The sequence below is a fragment of the Leuresthes tenuis genome, unplaced genomic scaffold (assembly GCF_036924035.1).
Source record: "Leuresthes tenuis unplaced genomic scaffold, fLeuTen1.0.hap1 SCAF_7, whole genome shotgun sequence".
NCBI classification, from domain to species: Eukaryota; Metazoa; Chordata; class Actinopteri; order Atheriniformes; family Atherinopsidae; genus Leuresthes; species Leuresthes tenuis.
This window is the reverse complement of record NW_027325361.1, coordinates 23537193-23557479: the sequence shown is the minus strand read 5'-3', so window position 1 is coordinate 23557479 and position 20287 is coordinate 23537193. Positions and strand designations below refer to the sequence as shown.

Here is a 20287-nt window from a genome sequence, read left to right as displayed (position 1 = left end):
ACACTGTGGAAACTGTGAAAAAAATCTTGTTTCTGGTGAAACAAAAGTTTTTACCTGTTTGATTTGTCATCCTGAAGTGACACTGGAGGCCTGTCGCTGAGTCTCTGTGGGGAAAACTGTGGAGAGGGTGAGCGCTGCCCCTCCATGCTGGACAGCCCGGAAGGTCTGTAGGAGGAAGCCTGGGGAGAGGAGGCAGGCTGAGGATTGGATGTTGATAGATGATGTACTGCCCCTTGTCCTTTGTCCACAAGTCCTTTGCCCTGCTCAGAATCTCCCTTTGCAGAGTGGGTGGGGTGAGGCTCAATGTTAGGGGAACAGCGGTCAAAGGCTTCACTCTGAGAACCGGTGAAGGATTCCTGGGAGTAGACCTCTGGGCATCTGTTAGGGGGAGAGGGCTTCCTCCTCGGTGCAGACGGCAGCTCTGTGAGGCTGTGGTCGTCAGGCTGGGGGGGGGCGGGCTCAGTGAGACTGTGAGAAATAGACGTGGGTTTGTGGTTCAGGGTGGCAGGAGCAGCTCTCTGTCTGCAGTCGGGATTGGCTCCTGTCATGGGCGGAGCAGTTGTCACTGAGTAATTTTCAAACTCTGCTGGCTTTTCTCGCACTTTGCAGTCATCTGAACCGCTGTCAGAGAACCTGAGAAATACAACAGAAAGCTTTTAATTACACAGGCAGGCTGCATGGACTATCATCTGCAGCTCATTCAAATAATACACTGGCAGAGGCCTTGTTCATCTGCCCTGCAGCCACTGTGATTATGCCACTATGACAAGACACGTCTCCTGCTGCCCTGCAAGCCTCCTTCCTGGTAACTGCTCAGCTGGCAGCCTGAAGAGGAATACTTTGGTTCCCACAAAGTCTGCAAGGAGGAATAAATAATCCTCCAGAGCAGAGAAGCACGACGGATCACTTTTTCCTGCCTGAATCACATTTGCAGTTTTTAACTCTTTGGAGGTAAAGTTAGGCAAAGGAAGTCTGGGGAGTCATTAGAGGTCCGATGGTGAGGTGATTGTAAACAGACTTAAACCTTTAAGTGTTCAATCATTCAGCATAATCTAACCATACAGCACGGGGAAAAGCTGTCATTAACTGAGCCTTACTGGGTGTTTTGTGTGCATGAAAGAACACAAAACAACCTTGCACTGCGGTTTCATGCACACAGATTGCATCTCCATGCATCCTCTGAAACAAATTCAGTTAGGCACACTCAAAGAACATGAACATATAAATCATGCAGCTTTGATTAAAGCCACAATTGACTCCGCAGTCACAGGATAAAATTCAGTGACTTGCGGGCAGACAGACGCCATAACTCAAAGCTCCCACTTGGGACCCCTACAAGCCATAACAAGTCACCCAATGAGCAACTGCTGCTGCGTACACCCTCCCTCGTGCCTCAGCCTCAGCCTCAGCCCAGCACAGTGTGAGAAAGTTACCTTCTGGAGGCATGAAACGTGACTCCACACAGAGTACTGCTCTATCCAGTCGGATGGATGCGACTTACTGTGTAATACCAACATGTAAATCATCCACTGATGAGACATTTATGTATTTATTTTTGACATAAAATGAGATTATTTCATGAGAAGTCTGACAATGTTCAACACAAACAACTAAAAGCTGTTCACTGTGAATCTGTCGTCATCACATTAAATTACAGTTTTTGTTCCCAAAGAGACAAACACCTGTTTTAGTAAATGTTAAAACTGATGACGCAAACACTTTGGATAACAGCGGAATAAAATGATGGAAACAGAATATTATCTACATATGAGGGCATAAAGCAACTCACCCTATGTGCTGATTTAATCCTTTCATTTCCACAGAGCAGAATTCTAAGCGAGCGTCCTGCCTCTCTGCTGCCTCTCTGCCACTGAAGCCACCTGTTTGGTGTCTCTTTCCACCTGTATCAATATCACTATCTGGGTGGAGCACACCTCATTAAGTTCATCTACCAGACGTTTCAATGACAATGTCACCCTCCGTACTGTTGTTGTAATGCAAACGTAGAGTGTCATATGGTGTGGCTCCTACAATGAAGTTGCTCAAGATCGGTTACTCTACACCCCTCGGTGAGTTTCACCTGTAACAGTTTAGATAATGCATTAAGACTCTTGAAAAACTGGTTGCAAACATCATGAAGTCATCTCGGACACGTCACTACATAGCTCAAGAATGATGCAAAGTCAGAAAAAGGGATTTGCTAGATAAATACCCACTTCTTTCTCAGCTTTACACGGTTCCGCGTGTTTTTCTGTCATAAAACCCAAACTAAGATAACCATTTACTGAAGATTTCTTCAGGAATAACATCAGAGAGATTAGCCCGTTCAGCAGACTGCACGTCACCGTTTAAAAAATAAAACAAAAACTACATTTCCATCACTTATATCTTCATCAGACAGAGAGCCATGAAATTAAATAATGGAATAATGAAAAAAAATCCTCTGGTCCTCAGCAGGTCTTAGAGTGAGATGGATTGACCCCGGACGATCAGGCACACATGGTGTCATTATTTAGTGAATAAAAACTAGGCCAAAACGGCAGTTAATTGAGGTTTGTGAGCATTCATTTAAAGACGGCTTCCTTACAAGTCTGGCCACATCACGTCAGTAAAGCCGAGGCCTGGCTTTGACTGGTGCTGACCTTGCGGTTAACTTGCTGGGACGTCCACTCTTAGGATGACTGAAGAATGATGACACGGTTTGACATCACGTGTTGTTGTTCATGTGAGATTGTATTTATCTTATTTAAAAGGCCTGACAGGGGCGGGATGATTTTCTTTTAATGCTTATTGACACATAAAAGTATTGATAGAGGGTGTACTCTCATCTTCACTGTTTATTCTCTCCTTCCTTATTTTGTCACCACGCCAACATGTGACAAACTGAAGCTCATGTCAGTTTTAAAAGGTATTAAGTCAGAAACTTCATAAAATGGTGATAGCAACTAACCCTGAAGGAACCCAAATGTCTAAAGTGTGAACCAAACAACGCTGCATTCTCAGGAGCTACGCGTCCAGCACGAATAGTGATGCAACTACACAGAGAAACAGATCTTATTGGTGATAATGTGACGCCTTCAGGCTGCCCCCGTGAACTTGGGTCCTCATTAAATTCCAGCAGAGGGCTGAAGAAACACTTCCTCGCTGTCACAGACATGGTCAGAAGCCTCGCCTACACCACCAAGCCTCCACTAAACGACACAAAGCGCAGCCAGAGAGAGACGGCTTATGTTGCCACAGCTGCTCCAAGGTCCCGCCGCTGCTACGCTTTTGCAGATAATAAAGACTTCAGTGTTTCCTCTTCAGGCTTACTCCCCTCTTTGAGTGATTAAACTCAATAGACCATGTTTAGATAAAGGAGAACCATATTCAATGTAATATTAGCACTCAACTTCTACTAATCCTGCGATGACAAATAATAAGAGCAATACACTCCCTCTGATATGTCTTAAGATGGCTAAAGAGACGCTTCCAAGTGTCAAAAACAGTTGAATATTATACTGCGCGGTGGTGATGATAAAAAGCAGGCACACAGCTGCAGACATTGGTGTTCCAGTGGGTGCCATCAAATGAATTTACTCACCCTGTGCAAGTGCTGAGCGGTTCAGCAGGTTTACTCTCCGTCTGGGAACGTTCTGCATCAGACTTTCTTGCGGGAACTGGAAGCCTCTGTGAATGAGGTGGAGCACACACGCACTTATGCAAAAACATTCAAACAAAGAAGGCTTCCATCCCAACACCCAAGTTGATGTCTTTTTTCATCTCCTCCAACTACCTCGTGTTGCAGCTTCCTGGTTGGTTACTGTTGAAAAATTGGATTCAGCGGGCTGATGCCGCTCTCTTAAGCTGAGGGTGTGTCTTTATGTACAAATACGGACTAATATTTGACTTGGCTTTCTTCTTTGCTGCTTGCACTTCAGTCAGCAATAAAGAGAAAAGCTACCCGGTGGGGCTGATGCATGAGTAGCTACATTTGAGTAGTTAAAACCAAATTACAACTACTAACGTACTGTTAAATGTTTTCTTTTTGTCATAGCTCCAACAAAAAGCTAGTTCATCTGAGATTACAGACATCGTGCCTCACCTGCCCATAGAGGTCTGCTGAAGGAGACGATCGGGATCTCTCATGGAAGCAGGTGCTGTTGGTTCTTTCTTCTGGTCCTGGATCTAAAATGTTGTCAGCTGAATGGTATCGTCCAGAGGCTTTTTTCTCTGGGGGTTTCCTCTGTATATTCCACCTTGCCTCATACTCAGCGAATGTGCCCAGTCTTTGCTGATCTTGGACGGACTGTGCAGAATAAGGAACTCCCTGGAAATCCTCAGTGGACTCTGTGCCCTTGACAGCTTTCATCGTGTCCTCTGTTGCACTGCTCCAAGCAAGATGTCCTCGGTTCTTGGTATGGCTTTGAAGGGGCATATGATTAGGAAATCCTGCTCTCTCACTTTCTTTTAAGAGTTTTTGCTGGTTTAGAGAGGAGCTTGCTTTTTCAGTGAGAGTTAGATCTTCATTGACCCCGACTTCATGGATTTTGTCTGGTTCAGAGAAAGACCTAACCTTCTTTTCTGCAGGGAAACGCTTCCGGCCACCAATGCGAGTGACTTGCCCGCTGGGAAGCCCTGAACTTCTTGTTACCGACTCTGTGACGGTGGGCAGAAGGCTGACATCTTTGCGAGCATGTGCTGAGGATGGGTAGTTGGGGAGGGCCTCAGCTGTAGAGTGCTCCAGTAAGACAGGCTCCAGATCTTTCCTCCTGAAAGAGGTAGCCTTGAGCACCCTTGCTTGTGCTTCCTTCAAATGATCTTTGTAGATGTTGGAGAAGGACCCATCTGCAGATGTTGGGGTTGAACTTTCAGACGACTTCCAGACATCCTGATCTTCCTCCATCTCACATTCACCACCAGGAAGGGCAGCTGCGCTCTTACTTTTCTGCAGCTTTGCTTTTCTCATCTGGATTTCGTTTCTCAAAGTGGTGGCGAAGCGGCTGCTGCGCTTCACCTGCTTGCCTTCAGGGGACTCCTCAGAGTTTGTGCCTCTTGTTTTCTCCTCCTGGCCCGCAGCATCAAGGGATAAGGAGTGAAGCATCGGCGTTGCCTGAGGGCAGATCTTGTTGCTCACTTGGTTGTGATGTCTGATGTCTTGGGGAAATTCTTTGAACTGTGGTGGCAGAGACCTCCGTTGTTCAGACTGTCTGCTTGTGGGATGACTGATGTACTGAGGTTCTGCATTTTGTGTACCATGTCCTCTCTGGCCTCCCCAATCATCAGAACTGGGCTTTGCTATCAGAACTGGGTTTTCTGGTACAGTAGTCACTTGGTGCTTGCTGTATGCATTGCTATCTTTACTGTGTGAGGACTGTTGCTGTTGTTGGGGCAGATGATACTTGACTTTGGTGACTGTCTGCGGGCTAAGCGATCTCAGCCCGTCTCCAGTCTGTGCCACATCTACACTCGATGCACTCCTCCCATCCTCGGGTATTCCTGACAATGACAGGGGGCTTGGTTGTGTGTTCTGACATGTAGTGACACAGTAGTACCTGCTATGTCCACTGCTCTCAGATTTTTGCTCAGTGGTTGCAGAAGACAGGGAGGTGCTGAAGTTCCTTCTCTGGTTCTGGCTCAAGTGTTGTGTCGAGCCGTTAGTGGGCAGCTCCTGCAAGCTACTATAGTAACTACCTACATTATGTGGCTTTGGTGCAGATGTGGACCAGGGCTGAGGATAAAAAGTGCTTTTGTCACTATGGTGTCTTTGATGGAAAGGCTGGCTAACAGGGGGCACTTGGCCTTGCCGGACATCACTGCTGGAGAGGGAATGCTGTTTATTTGAGCTGAACTGGTTGGGACCAAACTTATCAGAGGAAACGTAAACATTTTCACTGTCAATCTTCGGGGAAATGCGGCGGTTTTCAGTGGAAACCTTACACGCCAAGTGGGAATCAGCACCTTCAGGGTGAGCCATAACGAGCCCCCTTTCATGTACCCGCGTTGCAGCAAAACTATCGCTGCGAGCAGGAGGAGGAGGAGGGGGAGGAGAGGGGGAGGCAGTCTTTTTTTTCTCAGGGACATTCCACACAGGTCCAAAGCTGGTTTTACTTGAAGTGGAATGTCTGCAGCCTGCCGGGTCCTCAGCCTGTGGACCATCGTGGCCTGAACCAACTCCCGGCATCTGAAAGTATGTCAGCCTATCATCCTGTTTGACTGCCTCCACAGCAAGGCTCTGGCTGTTTCTGCCATTGCTGTGCTTTCCTCCTGCATCCCACTGACTGACTTTGTAGAGCATGTTCTCTGTTGAGGCAGCATTGCTTTTTGAGAGGGTGTAATCTGGTGTACTGGAGCTGGTGGAGAAGGAGCTGTAGGCTGAGTCTCGCTTCCCTCCTCCCAGGTGCTCCATGCTGTTGTTTGACTTAGCAGGCGACAGCTGACCGGCAGCATACGAGTGCGAGACATGTTCTAGACTGTCCACACTGCCGAGAGAGCTGAACTGGTCAGACGCCCTGTGCAGGTTCGTCTGCTCCCAGCCGGCGGAAAGGTCAGTTGCAGATGAGCTGGAAGTTAAAGAAAAATATAAAGAGAGAAAATATTAACAACCGCTTGTTTTTCTCCTTTTAACAACCCGTTTCTGTTTAGCAAAGACAGACTTTTAGCAAGAGACTGCCGTCGACAATCAAATGATGGGTTTAACTTTGTCACATGTTGATCTAGGAAGCTGTAAACTTTTTGGGCAACAGAGAACATAGCAACTTGAGTAAAGTTAGATTAAGCAGAACTTAAAACAGATCAAATACATATTTGTTACATCCAAATTCTACACAGGGTGCAATGCACTTTATATCATTAATTAAAAGTGTTTGAAGTCCGGTACTCAGACCCGAGGGAGGAAACTTTAAGATCCCAGTGTTACCTTGCGTCATATCTGGTGTGCCAGACTGCCGTGGGTGGAGACTGTGCTTTGCCAGTCTCTGATTGGCTTTCATTGAACTTGGTAGAGTGCCAGGAGTGAGGCCTGCTTATGGGTTCATTCCTCCTGCAGAGAAGGCAAAAAAAAAAAAAAAAAACACAGACTAGATTAGCGACCAAACCCTTATGGAAAACAGTATGTGCTTCCCCACATGAACCAGTGCATCTACAGATTACAACTAAAGCTATTAATGGAACTCAAAGCAACAAAACATCCTCTTTTGTTTGAGGGTGGATGGATGATTCTTTCATGTCTTTCTGATTCATAAAAACGTGTGAAAGATGTTTTTAAAAATCTCTCAGCAGTCCGATCTCTGATGAGATCCCTTTTTTTTTTTTTTTAAATTCACTTGAAATCTTAGAGCATTCCTACAGCTTGTTGGCGGATCTGGATGTTTGCTGGACAAGGTCAGCTTTTGAAAAGGAAAACTGTGTGAGGACAGAGGCTGCAGCTGAGGTTTTGAGCAGAATGATACACTGTGATGTAATTCTTTTATAAAGAATAATTAAAAAAAAAGAAAGAAAAATGTCCTTTCTGTGGTTTGTGTTTCGAGGAACAATTTGCTACGTTTTTGTTTCCCAGACGGGAAGCTGTTTGAGGATTTTTAGCTTTTACAGAATCTTTGAACAGTCAGTGAATCATAAGAAACGTACCCTTTATAGCAGCTCTTTCTGAGACGGCATGTAAGAGGGTAAACATGAAACATATGAAGAAGATCAAGCTTAACAACTTCATTTCTTTGTAAATACTGACACGAAGCATTTTGACATCTTACTGGCCGACAATACACAGCATGCTGTAGAAATGGGATGAACGTCATTTATCTAGTGACGTTAACCACGAGACAATGTAGAAAGGCATGCCAGTGGAGGCAGGTAATGAACCACAGGAGAGGGAGAGTTGCTGTGAGAGGAATGACCGTAACATTGTTACTAGATGAATGATTTCTACGATTATGGGCGCAGGGCAGGCAGGAATGAAGCATGAGAGGAAGACAGGGAATATGTACTACTTCTTTATAGTGAAGGCACGGGACCGTACCTCATGGAACTTCGCAAAATCTTCGTAAGAAAGCTTCTTGCCACATGCACGTCATTCTCAGAGGGCATTTTGTGAGCTACAATATCCACCATTTTCAAATTCCTGTTCAGCAGGGGAAGGAACACACATACTAAGAGCCCACCGACAACAGACAGGACAAACAGCACTTTACACTGAAATCTGTTGGATTGTTAAACATTTGCAGGAAAAATAATAAAGAATAAAAAATAAAAAAAAAAGGTCAAATGTCTCATAAAATCACCAGGACAACGGTTCCCCAAATCTCTTTTGATTTAACTTAGTTATCCCAGAGTCTTCAGTATGTATGCTGTAGCACTTTTATAATGTTATAGCCCCCTCTTTTGGTCAAAATAGACATTTTTCATGTTAACACAGGATTCAGAGAAGTTTGGGACATTTGAGAAAGGCCACATGTGACGGACAAAACAACAACACAAAAGCCAGCAGCAAAACAAAACACCCAAAGTTTCAAGCATCTCTCATTGGGCTCATTATCATAACAGGACGTAGGCGAGGTGAGCGGGCTGCGGTCGGACTTTGCCATATGGTCCGCGGGGGAACACAAGCCCAGCATGAGACAGGGGGGCTTAAGAGAATTGAGAATCTCTTGCACAATCAGATCAGCCACCTCGCCGCTTTATCCAAGCTGTCGTCTGCCTCCCAGACAACCTTTCTGCCCCCGATCACTTCAGAACTGTGTCAGTTTTGGAAGTGACAGGCACGGGGCACCGTGTAGTTCACACCTGCAGTGAAACCATTAAGACTGCACTGGTATAAAAATAACCCCCATCCAATTCTGTGGAGAAAAGAAAAGGTAATACTGAGAGGGTCAAACCTCTTAATAATGACCATAACTATGAATATAACTGTTCTCCAGGTCCTGATTTCTGTCCAACCAGCAGAAATCCCCCCTGAGATGAAGACATGAAAAACACTTTTTGTTTCAGTTTAACAGCATCCCTACATTCTGTCTTTCCTCCAGATTGAGACAGAGATTTTGTTAAACTCAATAATGTGGGGCAATTCCACAAAACGAGTTGTGGATTAGATTAAAGGCCTATTTAGAAGACAAAGACAGTCTTCCTCGTCTCATCTCAGCCCCCCCTCCCATTTCAGGGGCGCTCGCGGCTAACCACACATGGTGCCTGCTATTGGTATGCAAATGAAGCTGGTTTTATTAGGCCTATCGTCAGGGCTACAGCTGGGCCGGCACAGATATGCTAGGAAAGTGAATCAGTTGGCTGCTGTGGGGGCAGGGGGAGATACTGTTTTCTGAATGATCAGTTCACAGCTTAGATTTCAAACCAAGTGTGGCCTGTACCAACCAGTCTAAATTCAAAAAGACACATATTGTACAGATATGAAGCACCAGAGAGAATATATTAAACTTTTGGGCAAAATCATAGTTAGCTACTTAATGATTCTTAAGGAGAGTTTTTTTGATCGAGGATCGATGTAGATTGACCTAAAATCCAGTGAAGAATAATTTGCATCTGCATTTGGTTTTGAAATGCTAAGTCTTGCTGATCATGGCTTAACCTAAATGATGGATTGCCTCCTACTGACTGATAAGACAAAAGCAATCACAACAATAACAGAGTATTAGGGTCAAAAACCAAGCAAAGGGGGCCTCACCCATCATTCATTCACATGTGATGTGAAAAACAAAAATATCAGTGGGAAAGGCAGCCTTCAAACACACGTGAAATGTTTCAAAATGAGGAATGACTAAAACTCATAATAAAGTTCAGTTTGACTCACCAAACATCTGGATGAAGGAGCACACAAATGACACGAAGAAGAAATGTGGTATCCTAAAAACAGCCCAATAATATCAGGCTGGAGCTGTGCTTGGGCAACAAAGTGAGAGCACTTGTACCCGTGTGCTGGTCAGGCACCACATTCCACAGACACTCCAGAGACAGGCCAAAATGAAGGGGCATGCGGCCACTGAGACCTGAGCATCATCACACAACTCTAGACCTGGTCCCCGACCTACAAACACCAAGCAACTGACAACTCAGAATATAAAACGCAAAATGGCCATCAGTAAAACCAAAACCAAGTTTTTCCTTACAGAAACACTTTGAACAGAGGGGAGATTTCCTTCAGGATTACTGGGGTTTTTCCCCTGAGAGGGGGTAGAAAAGTGTACAGAGAGGGAGGAGGGCTATTGTCACAGCCAGTCCCCTTTGAGTATTCCCCCTACCTTGCATGGTCTCATTGGCTCTAACGGGCTAATATGCTAATGATGGGATGAAATGCCGGACTCTTCTCTTCGCATGTCCCCTGTTGTGAGGCAGACATGCATTTCTAACATTACTATGGCAACAGGTTGATCTTTTGGGTGCGAGAGCACCCTGCTTCCTGAAAGCTCTGGGCAAGTAGCTGCGCAACTGCCCACAAGGGGATGACAGCAATGCATGGCAAAAACAGCCCTGTAACAAAAAATACTTTTTAGTCCATTTCTGACCAGTTTGATGTCATATAATGAGCATAGTTATGTCAGTTATGAAAGATTAAAAATGCAAACGTGTCCTTTGATGCATAGATTCTTTACCGTTGGACGTACAGTCAAATGCAAAGATGTCTGGAAGAACTTTCTTAAGAAAAACACAACTTTTTCCACTTGTAAATCTTTAAGATATCCCAAAGGGGGGGAGAAACATTCCTGAACTCCTGAGTTTTTTTTTTTCTTCCCCTTAATAAAAAATGTGCTCTGGCACACGAGCCAGAGGTCTGGTGACAGACAAGCAGATTAGTGAAGAAAGATTGCAACCTAAAGCTGATAAAAAGGCAATAAAAAATTCACAGTCACCAAGTGTAAGGGCACTGCGACCAGATTATGTTGTTCACAAGTTTAACAAATGCATCCAGTGTCATAATGAATGTTAATGCCATCAAATAAGACAACCAGAACCGATAAACTGAACAAAACCTACATGGAATGACTTAAAAAGGTGAAAGGGCATCAGTTTTTCCGTTTTTATATAAATGGCTTAATTTTTCGCAGATCACCTCCTAACTTTGTTAGCGAAGTTTGACCCCAAATGTTTACAAATGATCACTGGACGAGCAGAAGCGCTGGACATTGAAATTACAGCCGTCTGCTCCCTATCAGCCAGGCTTAGCAGAGCAGTGTCACAGATGATAGCGTAGCATCGCCTACTGCACAACAGCTGAGGTTGAAAGCATCCAACCCGCGCTTCACAGGTGAGCCGTTCCATCCCAATCTCTCACACAGACTTTCTTCAGCTAAACCCACAATCAAACCACATGTTTGGGGTGAGAGAGGTGGACTGAGCGCGGCACGTAATGACCAGCACATTCCTCGGCTGAGTGGCATACCAGCTGTCAAGTCACGGGCTGCCTGCGCTGACCCATGGCCCAGAAACACCTGGAAACCTTTTGTCTGAGACCGAGGCTCTGAACTACATCACAATAAGTCCTTCATGGCATGCGTCTGCTTGCTGCACCTCACGTTTTCTAAGTGCAATCCCTGGCTAAGAGTGAAGCCGTGAATTCGTCGACAACCTGTTATTTACAGCATGAAACTGGATCTCACAGCTCCAGAGGGAAAAAGCAAAGCAACAACGCAGAATAAGGGAATTAATTATACGAGAATATGTTGAGGAGTGCAATAGTAAGCCAAAAACGAGCTATAAAAGTGTCATATTTGGTATAGGAGTGCAAGCAACAATGTACAAAACTGTTAAGACAATAAACAGCGTGAGAGGCTGTTAAATGTTTAATTAATGACAGCCATGACTTGCTCTGGTTGGCGTTCCCTGAGGGTGATCTCCGCCATAAAGACCTTTTATAGGCGTAATGCGATGACACATATTTCTAATGTCTGGCAATAAGTACGAGTGAAAAGCACAGCCAAAAGTGGCAAACAACATTCCAATGACTACTTTATATAAAACTGGTGATTACCCTGTACACCATAAGTCTAACCAACCAGGCAAAGGTTATTGCTGTATTGTTATTATGTGCAAAAGTAGAATCTCCAAAACCTTCTCACTGATCAACATGCTGTACATCCCAGCATGACTTCACATCATCCCAGGAGAAAACCCCATTTAATGGAAGGGTATTTTGCTGTTAAAAGTTCTTGTAAAAGAAGTCAAATCTACCTCGACGACTCGCTGGCGACTCACCTTGGCAACGGAACAATCCATAATGGACCAGAGGGGTGCAGTTGAGACCAGGAAACGCCAAAATCCCTAAACTATGATTTCCTCGCTTGAGACGCAAACAATTTTAAGAAATCTACTTACGACAAGAATTCTGTGCACGGCGTTCCAAACATTCCTACATAGGCTTATTAAGAAAAACAAAGCCCACTGAATGTAAGCCCCTCCACCGGAACCCCCTCTGAATGCTTTCACAGTAACTTACGTCCGTAAGCTTTTCCAGGTATAACTGGACTGTGCACTTTGTGCAGCTTTCGCTAATCTAAAAACAGCCACTTCTGTGGAGGACGGTACGAGAAACAGCTTTATGGATGCTAAAACAACTGCAAAGACGAAGCACAGAGGCAGGCCTCTGCTGCAGCAGATGGCTTCTGTTTGAGCACAGAATGATAAAGCATGTTAGTGACTCTGGTACTTCTGTGACAGTTCCAGAAGGGGGAAACCAAATGTCACAACAAACTTCAAGCCTCATGTTGTGCTGGGTGATCACTCAGCAATTAGCCGTGTCAAGTGTGACAGTAAAAGACAGATAGTACGGACTGCGGGGGTCCTTATAAAGGATGTCTACAAACTGCTTAAGTAGACTAAATACTGTGAACATAGTACGGAAAAAGAGATGATCACTGCGATATAAACCCATCTATAGCATGACAAGACAGTCACTGGTGGTTTAAATGTTTTTAAACTCCAGTTTTAATTTTCCTTTCTCTCACGAGAGTTACAAATATACTGCAGAAGTGCCTTCCAAATAAAGCTCAGTGGCCTCGGACTTGCTACAAATTAACTAAAGAATTAGCTGCTCTGAGCCAAAATGCAACTTAGGCTTCACAGTTAGCGAGGCGTAAACATAAAGTGGAAGGCATGCAAACACGATGTGTAAATGGGGGAAAATCATAGTGTATGGTGACTGAATGCGGCAGTGAGTGTTGGCAAACTGTGCATGAAATGTGCAACTTGGCTGCGACCCACTCCATGGTTGCTGTAGTTTTAATGCATGGGTGAGTTTAACTCAATAAAACCCACAACAGCTGATTTATGTAAACTTCAAGCCTTTCTTTATTTAACAAGTTAAAGAGTAGCTTTGATGAGGCATGTGCAAAATGCTTTCCCACACAGAACCACACCTATCTGATCACCACATCACTTGAGACAACTACTTTCTAAAAAAAATTAAAAATTGACATCGTGCCAGCTATCTCACGTTAGTGAGACTTGCAAATCAAGCTCCGCCATTCATAGACCACACCTGTAGACAGGAGCAGGTTCTGACAGCTTTCTGATCGCCGTTCAACTAGCCAACATTATCTCTGAGGTAAAAGGTGTTTCACAACTAACACTTCACACTCACAGGCACAGCCAAAGCTCAAAGAATGACCGAGGGGTGCCGTACAGTCAGGGTAGGGTTGGTGCTGCGAGAGCTACATGATAAAATGTTGCAGAACACAAACACTTGTTTTCAGACTGCAGCCGAGTGAGAAGTAGGAGAAAATGAGGCTGGAACTGAAGCTCTGAGGTTCAGTAATGATCCACTATCACTTTGCTGTGTTCTAAATCAGATGCAGACTTGTTATTGTGGCCTTGGAAAATGACTGACTTGAGATGCTATTTGAGACAGTCGGAACAAAGCAAATTCTTCAACACAGACGAGCAGACGGAACCGAGAGCCTTGTGGGATTGAAAGATCGTGTAAAATGCAACATGAACAGTAACACTGGAACTTGTAAGGAAAGGTCTTTCTCCATTTAGAATTACGAGCATGTGGAGATGACAGTAACCAGATCCTTTACTCGTGCCTCCTGCTCTTTGGTAGCTTAATCTATCCCAAAGTTACTCCCCTCTCTCCCAACGTTTCAACAGAAAAATGCTGCAGGCACAAATGGTGTGAACACAGACACGTCTGCTGTCTTACAAGATAGCAAAGATTTCTTGGCAAAAAAAAAAAAAAAAGATTCATTTCGAAATCCATCATAGTCAAAAAAAGAGAAATTTAATTCAAAGCACCCTCAGCTACACCTTAAACAAAGGGGATTAACTCATTAAGACCTGAGAAAAACGTACCTGCAGTCAATCATTTCTTAACTGCTTAATGCAACAACTGTCTCATTCAAAGTCTCTTATTGTGGTTTTGTTGCATTTTGTCACACGTTACAATCAAAGAATGTCGGGATCCGAGTAAAAGGTAAATAAAAACAGAATGTGATTGTTTGAAATCTCATAAACCACTATTCAATTCACATTAGGGCATAGAAAACGTTACATTTGAATGTTTTATTGATTTTGCAGCAATTGAGTCATGCACAGAAATCATATTCGGTTATATTCTGTCGCACAGTCGGTGGGTTTTCAGATTTACTGATGCTGTTGAGGTGCGATTTACTTATTTTTAAAAACACCTTCCTGCTGCCATTGCAGTCATTCTTTTATGATGTTAAACCCCAGTAACGAAGGCTTTAATATTCAGACCTCTTTTTACTCAAAACCCAAAAGTAATCTACCTCAAAACATCATGTGGGTGGAGAGCGGCCGGCACAAAGAAGGGAAGGGCAGATAAGCAGATGTATGATTAAATGCCATAATAAAATCTAGATGGTAATCTTTTGTTTCAGGTTTCAGCTTGTAAACATTACGCTGGTTAACCAAAAATCCACGGGCCTACAGCATGATGGCAGAAGTGTAGCATTATGAACTCAAACAGAGAGAATGTGGGATGCCACTCTAAAAAGCTTATTTGAGAGCCTTTAGCTTCATTAAGGGGGGGGGGGGCAAGTTCATGAATTCACAAGTGTATCCTATGAACACAGATTCGTACAGACAGTACATTATCCTTGTTTCTGGATTCTAAAATAAACATGTCTATTGAGAATAAAACACAATAAGAGCGACTCCCGGCTTCATCCTTGTGGAGAGATAAATGGTGAGTGAACTTCCTTGTACGGTAGGATTTGTTCAGGGATTACGCTATGATATGATACAATACAGAAAGAAATGCAGACAGCAAAGGGAGACAATGAGACCAGTGTTACACACGCAAGGCCATTTGTGAAAGGGCGACTCAGCTGACAAATGATTCATCAGTTAAACCAGATATGAAACCTCAACAATTAGACAAGAGTCAATACACTGCAACAACCGGCTTTAGTCAAGAATAGTGAATACAACTCTCCACTTTCAGAGTTTACAGTTTATTTGGCTGAGTGGAAAGAAGATAAGTGGAAAGAGGGTGAGTGCTCTTTTAGAGAAAACAACGCAAATCAGAAATGCCTCATCATTGAGCGAACGAGACTAACTGACTCTGTGAACTGAACTGGAATAAAAGAAAAGGGGAAAAAAAAACAAAGCCCTCAGTGGCTCATAGTATCTTTTGCATAATGACTTCCCCTTGTGTGTCCCAACACCTGCCTGCGGGGGATCTAACAAATACAATGATGTCATCCCCTCTTCCTTCTTTTAAAAAGTGTCACAAAACCAGGAATTCCTGCTGCAAGCAACCCAGTACAACCTGGCAAGACAGGACCATCCAGCTCCAAAGAGCTCAGCAGTGACAAATTAGAAATCAGAAAGAACAGACCAGCTTACAGACACACCACACAGGCAGCTGTTAGGTCACCTCGGTTTGTTGGAGATGTTGCTATGGTGAATCATTAGGCTTTCTGGGAGGTGACGTTAACATATGCAGGAGGAAATTAGGCACTGGGCACCTACCTTTTCACCACGATACTGAGGTTCTTGTGGGAGCCTTTCACGAGGCAGATTGCCTCCTGTCTGTAACCACTCAGGGGAATCTCATTGATGTTGACAAGCTCGTCTCCCACCTGGAGACTCACACCTGCTGCCTTGCTCCCCTCCTCAACCTGGAACATAAACAAAACAAGATACTTCAATGTTCAGGATGCTAACTTAAGCTTGCAAGCTAGGCCGGCAAGTGAGAATCCTTGGCACATAACATTTCTGCAATCCTTAAGCAATATCAGTATCAAGTTTTCTTTTCTCTACAAAAATAATTCCTATGCCCCTTTTGTTTCAATAATACCATTACTTTAGGAATCCAGGGAACCTTCCCAGGGAACATCACATTAACCGAGTTGATAAACAGCGGTTTGGACATCATCAAACCAGTCAGAGAGGCTGACAATGGATGATCCAGAAAGATGAACAACTGGAGAAAATTCAACACCATTACCACTCTTCAATTAAGCAGCAATATTAGTAAGCTTATTCATTTACATAGGTGGCAATCATTTTCTATTTTTGCCAGCTTTTCCTCCTGCTTTGGCTGCAGCAGTTGAGTCTGATTGGTTATTTCATGCCAGCTCCACCCGTTTAATCTGAATGCGCACATATCCAGGGTAGAAAAATCTGGGTTGATTTACCGAGTTGGCAATAGACGTCGCAGTAACACTTTCCAAGATCTCCACTGTAGTTGTCGCTTAAACTAAATAAGCAGAAAACCCCCAGATACGTTGAACCTACTCTCTAAACAACGTGGTGCTAGTGTCACAGTTTAGGCCTTTTCTGCTGCATCTGGGTCAGGATGGTGCTCCATCATAGATGGAAGGATGCCAGATGATCATGTTCCTTCACCGAAGAACAAATAAAGAAGAAAAAAGTAAATGTTTCGGAATGGACAATTCAAAACCCTGATCTTAGTCCAATAAAAATGTTGTGGAAGGACTTCAACAGAACAGTTCATTATAATAATCAACCAACATTCCAGCACTGAAGCTGTGAGCAGCAGAATGGGCTAAAGTTCCTCCAAGTCATCAAAACACTGAAAATGATTTTTGTCATTCACAATCATGTAATTATAGATATTTTCCCTCAATAAATAAATGGTCACGTATTAAGAAAAAAACAAAACAAAAAAAAGATACTTCTCATCTTTTGGAGTTTCAGAACCTTTTGGTGATACAGATCTTATTCATTTAGAAAGATATCAAATTGGACCTTTTTCTTGCGAAAAGAAGGCGAATCAGAAAGATACTTTACATCAAACGCTATGCAGCTTAATGCACGTGTACCACTGGAAAATGGGCCGAACCATTAAGCCACATTAACGGCAGAGGCATCTCTTTAAATGGCAACCAGCTAATTCTGTAAAGAACACAGATTTAAAACGACTGCAAAGAGACTTCTCGTGTTTAAGTCCCAGCCTGGCGGGGTCGGTGGGCTGTTGCCCCTGGCTCCCGGAGGGCCTCTGCCCTATGCTTATGGGGGCTCTGTCCGGGGGCTTCCTCTGCAGTCTTCTGGGTGGATGCGTGGTTGTCCCTGTGGTGGGCTGCCTGGGTTCTGTGCTCTGTGGGGGCTGCTGGTGGCCTGGGTCTTGTGGCCCTCTCTGCCTGCTTCTGATTGCTGGGGGGGGGGGCTGTGGATTGTGGCCCTGTACACTTATACACTCATAACTAAGCACGGTTATCATGTAGGTCCTGTGCCATGGGTGTTGCATGTTCTCACACACACACACACACATTCATTAGTCCAGTAGCAGTTGATGTATTATCATGTCGTCTCAGGTCATCTATATCCACAGCTGTGTTGTATGCGATTGCCGCTTCTTGTGCTTGTTTTTGTTTGTTTGTGTGTTTGTTTTTTCTCTGCTTGTCTGCTTTCAGGAGCTCCTGGTGGCGCTAAGGCTGGATTCCCCTCAGAGGCCATGGATTGTTGTCTGTTTTGGTTTTTACAGGTGTAGCAGCTGGTTGTCTGGTTTTTGTTTCTATTTTTGTTCTGTTTCCTCTTCTTTCCTCTTCTTCTTTCCTTGTCCCCCGGTCCGGTTCAGTTCTATTACATGTCATATATTGTAAACAGAAATAAATAAATGGGCATCAAGGGGAGCTTTACATTTATAAAACTTCCCTTGGCAAAGCAAATCTGTTTGGCATCAAAGGTATTCAGACTACAATTCTGCTGCCATAATGCTGAACAGGACAGGGGGAAAAAAAAAAAAAAAGTCCCAGCCTCTGTGTTATTAAAGAGATTCAGCAACCTTTTATCAGCTAATCTTTGCACTCATGAGTGCCTTTCAATAGTTTAGAATTTGAAATAAGAGAAACACTGAAGGTTGTCAGGCCATCTGCTGTGACCTGGAATGGCAACATCCCTGCTGAGATAGGGTTGCAACTGACACCTTTTCCTGTTTTTTTTAAAACACCTATGTTATTGGCGAACTGTTGAAAAAGAAAAAATGAATGAAATTTAGTATCTTTTTACACATCCTCAATGAAGAAAAACCTTTATGACAAAAATCATGTTGCAGTAATGATAGAAGTAACACTCATGTAGATGACCTCTCACACAGTTACATCTTAAGGAGAGTTAAATGATTAAACCGAGGGCACTATAACTAGAAAAATAAAAACAGAAACCAGCAGGAAGGCCAGCTTCTAAAGACCAGCATCAAAAGCAACAAAAATAGTTCAAAAAGCTGCCGTCCAAACCAGAGGCACGATTAAAAAAAACAAACCAAACAGCATTGTGTTTGTTTGAGGGAAGACACCTGAAATAACAGAAGGGGATGTGCGGTGAAAAGGGTGCAGTGCACCCAACTCAGAAACGCTGGGGTCCTCTATCCCCGGAGAAGACACTGACGTGAAGATAGAAGACCTTAAACTGACAGGCGCGCAGCTACAGCTTGGTATTTCAGAAGTGTTAGAAGTGCAGCGCGTTAAGGTCAGAGCTGTCCTCACGCAGAGCCTCAGATATGAGACGTGGAAGACAGCACAGGGAAAGAAAAGCAGCGAGAACTTGCTCAGCGGTTGGCAGTAAAGTTCTGCAGCTGATTACCAGTTCTCCTCTCAACCTGTGACCAGGGGGGCTGTATGACTCAACGAGAAAAGTATGTGTAAGTTTACAGAACATTATGTCTTATATGGCCTTTATCCGCAGTACAGAAAACTGGAGCCCCAGATAGCACCAATCATACTGTAGCTTCTTCTCATTTTTCTATAATGGAGGGTTAAGCGGGGTGGATGGAGGCTTTTCATGCTGGCTGGCAGGTTTCCTGGGCCAGTCCTGATATGGTAGTGTATTTTGTGTAGAAACACTACATGATACATGCACTGTGAGCTGCAATGCTTAAAATGGACACAAACACTCAAAGTTTCCCTCAAAGTGGAAAACAATTTAGCTCGACTAAGTAGTTTGACTAATTTTCAACTGAGCAGGAGCGCCAGATAACATTGAGCCAAACTGGTTATCTGTCACAAAGATGCACCAGTGGTTTTAGGTTGTGCAAGATTAAGACGGGGTCTTTGATAGAGGTGTCAGGGGCCAGGCAGAAAGTGGTGGCAGTTTTAGGCCAACTCTTCTTAAAGCAGATAAAACAAGAGAAATATTCTCTGCATGGAATGAAAACACATTGAGCATTTCTGTCTGTGATTACAGAACAGTTTGTGGAAATCACAGAAAATAAACTATAGAGACATTTTTCTTTGTAATGCCTATAAACATGTCACCCAGAGGAAAAGTGTGGCTTACGGATTTATTGTGTCCATAGCTTGTAGACAACAATGAGGCTGTGTGGCACGCTGAAAAATGCTCAACAGACTCATTGCTGGTTTAAGACTGTCATAATGAAACCAATTTTAAGAAAGGGTTTAGCAACACTGTTGATCAGACTCAACTGTGTAACAGCACAAGCACTAAAAGTACAATCAGGCGAGGCTTGGCTTGAACAGACACAGAATAAGGTTCGAAAGGACTCTTCTCTTTAAAAGAGAAGAATGATGCACGCGTTGCCTAACGATAAATAAAAATCCCTTCTGATAACGGACTGTATTAGCTTGCATAAAATGGTCTTGAGAAGAAATAAATCGATGTGGCTTAAAATAGATCATCATGTAATCTATGATAACTCCCAAAAATCCTGCTCGAAGCAACCTTTTGAAAACCGTTACTTCATGAGAACAAGTAAAGATCGAGTGAAAATATAATTTTTGAACGGTCAGTTCAAAAACCAAATGACAGAGGTGCACGACAACCCAGAAGTATATGCATTTCTCTCCTTTTTTTTTCCCAGGACAGCCCAACAGGACACATAGGGTCTCATACAAAGAAAAGACTGTAAATAATAACAACTAAC

The 20287-nt window shown here is 43.7% G+C and overlaps 1 protein-coding gene across 1 annotated transcript in view; it reads right to left on the bottom strand.

The window, feature by feature from the left end:
• Positions 1-20287, bottom strand: part of shroom2a (shroom family member 2a) — a 31391-nt gene that overhangs the window by 3500 nt on the left and 7604 nt on the right. The window contains exons 3-7 of the mRNA XM_072390041.1: positions 15916-16064; positions 6899-7021; positions 4085-6542; positions 3584-3669; positions 55-633 (exon numbers count right to left, since the gene is read on the bottom strand). Of these exons, the coding sequence (XP_072246142.1) occupies positions 55-633; positions 3584-3669; positions 4085-6542; positions 6899-7021; positions 15916-16064 (3395 nt within the window). The remainder of the gene's footprint in view (positions 1-54; positions 634-3583; positions 3670-4084; positions 6543-6898; positions 7022-15915; positions 16065-20287) is intronic.